Source organism: Electrona antarctica (assembly GCF_951216825.1).
Source record: "Electrona antarctica genome assembly, chromosome: 6".
NCBI lineage: Eukaryota > Metazoa > Chordata > Actinopteri > Myctophiformes > Myctophidae > Electrona > Electrona antarctica.
In genome coordinates, this window is record NC_136811.1 from 55370550 (window position 1) to 55378125 (window position 7576).

Consider the following 7576-nt stretch of genomic DNA (forward strand, 5'->3'; position numbering starts at 1 on the left):
GTCCAACCAGGGAAACTCCCCCCTGTCAGGTGAAAAGAAGCAGCTTGGACTCCTCATGCATAGAAGGAAGCATGAGGTCAGTCCGCTGCCCCCCCAGGTTGGCGGAGGGTGTGTAGAGCCCAGGATCACATTAGATAATTGACACAGGGGTGAAAAATGGGTTACAAAATCGTGGGATTAAAAAAAAACATTATTCAGGATTCCAAGGTCTATAGCAAAAATAGCAGAACTACAAGCCCAAACGCGCCATACTGTGGCACGTTTTGAGCTTGTAGATTGGCTATCTTTTGCTACTTGTGTGACAATGAATGAATGTCAAAGTAGAGCGTTAATTTAGGAGAAAAGTTCTCTGCCTGACAATACTATATGCAATGTGGCCCTCTGGAGTGAGTGTGGAACTATAGTGGTCTATGACAACGTATATCATTAGGTTCCCAAGTTGCATCGTTCCCAAGTAGGCCGGTGGCCGACAGCGACGGGCACGTACAGGTCTAGTAGACACAAACCCATTGAAACTTCAAACTCCATTTTAACCATGTTCATGAAAACACCCGTCCTTGGTTCTGGTGACTGATATTGTCCTTCTAATGTGTGAGGGTAATAATTATTCTTATTCTTATTTAATTTCCCCAACAATTATAACAAATACATTCTAAATCACACCCGTGTGAAGTGAGGGGCAGGACAGAAAATAGCCGTTTTGCTCGACTACACATGTGACGCAAATTCTCCATTCATTGTCAATATTAATTTAATGTTTTTGTATGACGAAAATCACACCCGTGTGAAGTGAGGTGCGCTCTTATCGTACATCATCATGACGTAACATAGACACTATAGGCTACGCCTATTTTCTCTTATACTATCACGTAAAATTGTCCATTCATTGTCAATGTTAATTTAATGTTTGGGTATGACGAAAATCGACACTATAGCTGAATATAGGAGGACCCTCAAAAATGTATTGAAAAATCCCACCCGTGTGAAGTGAGGTGCGCTCTTATCGTACATCATCATGATGTAAAATAGACACTACGCCTATTTGCTCTTACACTATGACGTAACATTGTCCATTCATTGTCAATGGGAATTTGTGCAGGACAAAAATCACACCAGTGTGAAGTGAACAACTGCATTTATGTGATTGGTTAGCCGATTTGCTCGCCGTCTATATAACGTACATTTTCCCTTCATTGTCGATGGCATTTAATGTTTGTGATTTACATCATATGCCTATTTGAGGCACATATGACCTAATTTCAACTTGCATTGTCAATGGCAAATAATGCTTGTGTAAGACGCAAATCTACACCAATAGCTGAAGGCCTATTCATAGTCTGGATTTTCGGTGGTGAGGTGACCACCGCTCCGGTAGTGAGGTGACCACGGGAGCTGAAATAACGTTGAGCGGTGGTGAGTAAAAACAGAGAGAAGGGCTGGATCGGTGGCGGTGGTTTGCTCTTCACCGCGGCTTGTGACGTCATGTTGTAGTTCGGTGGTCACCTAACCACCGAAAATCACCGAAAGTTTTCACCGAAAGTTTTGTATAATTAGGAAGGGGTGCGTCAGTCTCATGCATCAGCTATACATCAATCTGTTGCGAAGGTGTGAGTCAGGCCTAAGGAGACACTTGATGAACCAAATGTGTGTGTGTGTGTGTGTGTGTGTGTGTGTGTGTGTGTGTGTGTGTGTGTGTGTGTGTGTGTGTGTGTGTGTGTGTGTGTGTGTGTGTGTGTGTGTGTGTGTGTGCGTGCGCATTCAATGTGGTTGTTGCACTGGGATTGTTTTGTGGGGTGGGGGCCGGGGGGGAGTTGGGGTGGTGTGGCTGGCTGACCACCTCAGGCAGGTATACTGTAGAGTTCAGCAGGTCTAGGGTGAGACCCTCCCTCAGGCAGGTAGAGAGGGGTGGGTGGGGGGTGCAGAGGAAGGGGCCTGCCCAAAACCGCTGGAGTGACCCAGTAGGACCAGATCTGGTGGAACCAGTCGCACGAGATAGATGCATCTCTCCGTCTACCCCCCCCCCCCCCCACGCTCATTCACAGCATATATGGAGTGCTGCTTCATTAGCTGGTGAGACACTGTGTGACTGCACAGACTTTCCTTCTACACAGGAGTGACAAACAGCACGACTGTCGCACAGGTAAGAACTCATCAATTATTGAATATTGGATCTATTGCACAAGAGGCGCAGTACAATAGATCCAAACACTGATCAGAAGAAGGTTTCATTATTTTTTGTTTATCCTTTATTTACCCAGGGTAGTAGCTGAGCACAAGTGCTCATTTTCAGCAACGCTCTGCACATAGAAACACACAGACACACAGACACACATTAAAACCTGGGAGCTGACCAGTACAACCACAGTCTTATACTGTTGGCCACTAAGCAGCTGTGTTGCAGCAGTGCTGCACATGCTTAAAGGAGAATTCCATGCTAGAAGGCTTTTTTACCTTTCTTACCTTTCTTTGTAGTTGTTACCTCCCCACCACCAGGTGGGTTTTTTGTGCAAAAACTCCTTATTGGCTATTTCACCTACCATAAGCCCTCAATGAATTGCATTGAATTGAATGGAAATTGAATGGGGCTATGGGGTGTTGTGCTAATTCGTTTATTTCCATCGAAATAAGTAGTAAAGTGTGCCGCTTGGGATATTATTTACATTATGAAGAGAGGATATAAAAAAATAATAACTTTGAGCGATGGAAATAAGCGAATTAGCACAACATTCAATTCCCATTCAATTCAATGCAATTCATTGTATTGGATGAAGACTTGGCCACCTAGCCAAAAACAAAACCTAAGGTTTTTTGACCCCAGGGGCTCACTGGGGACAGGGAGGAACTCCTTATATGGTCAGCACACTCTAGTAGGGAGGATTATCACAACAAAACAAAAAAAGAAGTGATATTTGAATTAAGTGAAATCACTGAATATACCTTTAAGTAGCATCTGACGTGTCAAACTAGTAGGGGTTTTCATGATTCTGAATCCATTGCAAGTGTAGCATTGTGCGGAAGTGGGGATTGAACCCGGGCCCCCCACTCGCCAGACCAACGCGCAACCTACCGTGCCAACAGGGCTGAGCCTGATTGGCAGGGTTGTTGCGGGCTGGGTCTTGGCTGGGGGCTACACAAGCATTCGTTTTGCATGAAAAAACAAGTAGCTATGGCTAATTGTGGCTATTGCCTCATCTGTTGCTGATTGATCTAGAATTCCACGACAATAGAGGGTATGCGCATGCTTAAAGTGAATGGCACATTGAGTGGCAAATCGAGTGGCAAAGGAACATGCAAAGTGAGTTTAACATTGTTTAATGTTGTTTAATGCAATCAGATAGGACTTTTTTGTGTGGATGTATGGGCTGTCAAGGCCAGAAAGTAGTTTTTTGCCACTCAGTAGGCGTTCCTGCATAACTTCCGGGTTTGATGATGATGTCACGCGCATACTCTCTATAGAAGCAATAGCCTGGAGAGACGATTGCTCTATACGACCACAGTTTCATAGAATTCTGTGAATTATCTCTCGTCTTCCTCCCACAGTCTCAGTGAAACAGAGATGTTACGGAAGGATTTACTGGTTCTGGTGGCTGTCAGCGTCCTGCTGATATGGTGAGTGACCACACTGTGTGCTCCTGCAATGAACAACTTGTCCTTCACATTCATACTAAAACTATGACAAAACTAAAAACTATATATATATATATGAGACGAAAAATAACTCCTGCACATCCAACAAGACCCGTGGGAGGTGCAAGTCTAGTTAGCAGGCATAGACATCAAAAAGGGAAAAACCTTCCAAGGAAGGGACGGCACACTCCAGGGAACAAAGACGGACAACTTACTGCATCAACTTATTTATTAGCACAATAAGTTAGTGCTAATAAATAAGTTGATGCAGTAAGTTGTCCGTCTTTGTTCCCTGGAGTGTGCCGTCCCTTCCTTGGAAGGTTTTTCCCTTTTTGATATATATATATATATATATATATATATAGAGAGAGAGAGAGAGAGAGAGAGAGAGAGAGAGAGAGAGAGAGAGAGAGAGAGAGAGAGAGAGAGAGAGACTAAAGTGTTAGGGAGGGACTAGTGGAGAAGAGATCCAGTGGAACAACAAGACAAAGCACTCGGGTGTTATAGCAGATAGCAGATCAAGCTCACAATGCAACCAAGTATAAAATCAAGCATTACGACGACAAAATACATTTTCAGCTGTATATTTAGTCAACTACAATCACATGATATTTAGTCGACTAAAACTAGACTCAAACTAAATCATTCCATATGACTAAAATTGTATTCAAGACTAAATCAAACATGGCTTCCTTAATTTGGTAATATCAAATATACAAACAGAGCTACTACCTTTGAACACATCTTCAATCTGAGTCACAGTTAATAATAAGTCTGGCAGACATTATTATAAGTCAATGAATTAAATGTAAATGCTCTCCCTCCAGGACTATGTATGCAGCCTTGGGCCTATCTCACCATTCTCTATCGCCATTCTCAACCCGCAACCACTCCCAGCCAGTCCTGAAGCCCAAACAGACCAACGTGGTTTTCTTGAAGACCCACAAGACGGGCAGCAGCACCATGCAGAACCTGATGTTCCGCTTTGCCGAGCGCCACAACCTGACTGTGGCTTTCCCCAAAAAGGAATGTGGCTACATGTTCTGCTACCCACGCTCCTTCAACACCCGATTCGTCCACCCAGGCACCCTGCCAGCCAACATCATCACCCACCACATGCGCTTCAACCATGCTGAGGTGCGGAACTTGTAAACTGTGCTTTCATCTCAATGAAAAATTAAGCATGCAAGCAAGCGTGCATGCAGGCATACCTTTGACATTTGGAACCATTTTCATTATTTTGAGTTTGTATCAGTCAAAGATACAAACATTGTTGTCCATTGTAGACTTTGTCCGGCCAACAAATCGCTTTCAACCACAATAGTCTGGCAGCTTTAAGTAGAATGCTTTAAGTAGCATGTGACGTGTCAAACTAGGGGGTTCTAATGGTTGTCAATCCATTCCAAGCATTTGGGCATGAGCGTTTTGCACAGAATACACAAATATGATGAGAATTTATACAATTTCAGGATTGCTTCTCTTGTCTAATCTTGTTAACTTGTTAATATAGTGATATTTAGTGGCAGGCAAACTTTGTGTTGTCTAAACATCTGTGGTTCAGTGTTGATTGTGACAGCAAATGTAGATTTTAGTTTTAGTCATAGTCTTTTGAATAGTTTCCATTTAGTTGTATTCACACTTTAGTCACGTGAAATGTTTTAGTGTTAGTCTAGTTTTAGTCGACTAATCTACACATGTAAACGCTGCAACGCGATGTGAGTCAGCATGCAACCTATACACTAGTCCCTAATATTTTAGCCTAGTTTTTATTTGTTGGCGAAATTGTCAGTATATTTAGTCTTAGTTTTAGTCATTATAGCTTAGTTTTCATTTAGTTTCCATTTAGTGAAAAAAGGTAGTCAACGAGCATTTGTCTTCATAATATTATTTGACGAAATCAACACTGCTGTGGTTTTACTGTACATTATGATAATAAAACATATTGTATGTTGCAGGTGCGCAGGCTCATGATAATAACACGTATTGTATGTTGCAGGTGCGCAGGCTCATGATAATAACACGTATTGTATGTTGCAGGTGCGCAGGCTCATGATAATAACACGTATTGTATGTTGCAGGTGCGCAGGCTCATGATAATAACACGTATTGTATGTTGCAGGTGCGCAGGCTCATGATAATAACACGTATTGTATGTTGCAGGTGCGCAGGCTCATGATAATAACACGTATTGTATGTTGCAGGTGCGCAGGCTCATGATAATAACACGTATTGTATGTTGCAGGTGCGCAGGCTCATGATAATAACACGTATTGTATGTTGCAGGTGCGCAGGCTCATGCCGAACAACACCGTATATATCACCATCCTCCGAGAGCCAGCTTCCATGTTTGAGTCCATGTTCGCATATTTCAAAGAGACGTGTGAGATTTTCAAGAAGGCTCCCTCCTTGGAGGCCTTCATGGAGGAACCCCAGCTGTACTACCAGCCGAACGAACCCAACAAGGGGAGCGTGGCCGCCCGCAACTGCCTGACCTTCGACCTGGGTGGCGACAAGGACCGGCCGGCGACAGACGCGGCGTACGTCCGCGACTTCTTGGCGAAGGTGGATCGCTCCTTCTCCCTGGTGATGATCGCGGAGCACTTCGACGAATCGCTGGTTCTGCTCCGCCGCCTGCTGTCCTGGGACTTTGACGACGTTCTGTACGTCAAGCAGAACATGCGCACGGCCGGCTCCAAGCGCACAAGCCTCGCGCCGGGCCTCGCCTCCAAGATGCGCGCCTGGAACTCCCTGGACGTACAGCTCTACGACCACTTCAACGCCTCGCTTTGGCGGAAGCTGGCGGCCCTCGGCCCGGCCTTGGTGGCGGAGGAGTTGCGCCTCCTGCGGCAGGCCCAGGAGAGGCTGATGCAGAGCTGCTTCGGAGAGCGGAAGCTGCAGCTCCGCTCGGCGAAGCAGATCAAGGACACGAAGCTGCGACCCTACCTGAACGACAACAACGTGGACATCGTGGGCTACGACCTGCCGGATAACGTCAGCCATGATGGCTCGTCCAGCCAGAAGGTCCAGAAGCTCTGCCTCAGGCTGATCACGCCGGAGTTGCAATATTCAGATCTTCTCCGGGACCGTGAAACCAGTGGTGGAAAAAGTACATTCACTTAAGTATTGTACTTGAGTACAATTCTGAGGTATTTGTACTTTGAGTATTTCCAATTTCCAGTACTTTTGCTTCTACTCCGCTAGGCCTACATCTCAGAGGCAAATATTGTACTTTTACTCCACTACAATTATTTGAAAACTTTAGGGCCTGTCGAAGTCATTTTGTCAATTTGAATCTGCAAATGTGCTATATCTGCCGTTGTAATTACTACAAACCATGTTTTATGCAGGCCTACTTTCAGCAATCAAACTCAAGACAATTAACTCAGTTTAGTCTTTTCTATTGAAGTTGAAGTTGATATTGAAGTTGATTATAGGTCTACATGATCCATGCATGTATAATCATCAAATATAAAAATCAAATAACCCAACGGATCAGCTCAAAACATCTCAAAAATACTTCATTCTGTGTCAACTGTTGCTCACGGATTTGTCATGCCAAACATACTGAGGAAATTTCTTTTCAATTCTATATCATATGAAATGATTCTGAAACTCACTTTTCATGTGAGAGTTTGTCCATGTATCATGAGGTGGATGCTGGCAAATACTGCCGCATGGTCATGCTGGACCTCCAAAAGGCTTTTGACACCGTGAACCACTCCTTACTGGTTAACAAGCTAAAAGCAATTGGTTTCGATAGCACATAAGTGAGCTGGATGCAATCCTACCTGGAGGGGAGAGAACAGATGGTGGAGTTGAATGGAACACTGTCCCCCCCCTCTCAGTGAGCTGTGGCGTTCCACAAGGAAGCATACTAGGGGCTTTGCTGTTCCTAATATATGTAAACGACATGACATCAGCTTGTGACTGCAACTTGTTCCTGTTCGCA

At 44.3% G+C, this 7576-nt stretch overlaps 1 protein-coding gene across 1 annotated transcript; it reads left to right on the forward strand.

Moving 5' to 3' along the window:
* Positions 1-1055: 1055 nt before the first annotated feature.
* Positions 1056-6747, forward strand: LOC306925173 (galactose-3-O-sulfotransferase 3-like; the record flags this gene model as incomplete). The annotated part of the gene is made up of 4 exons (XM_079503863.1): positions 1056-1060; positions 3541-3609; positions 4455-4764; positions 5911-6747. The coding sequence occupies 4 exons, from the start codon at positions 1056-1058 to the stop codon at positions 6745-6747; spliced, it is 1221 nt and encodes a 406-aa protein (XP_079359989.1).
* Positions 6748-7576: the final 829 nt, after the last annotated feature.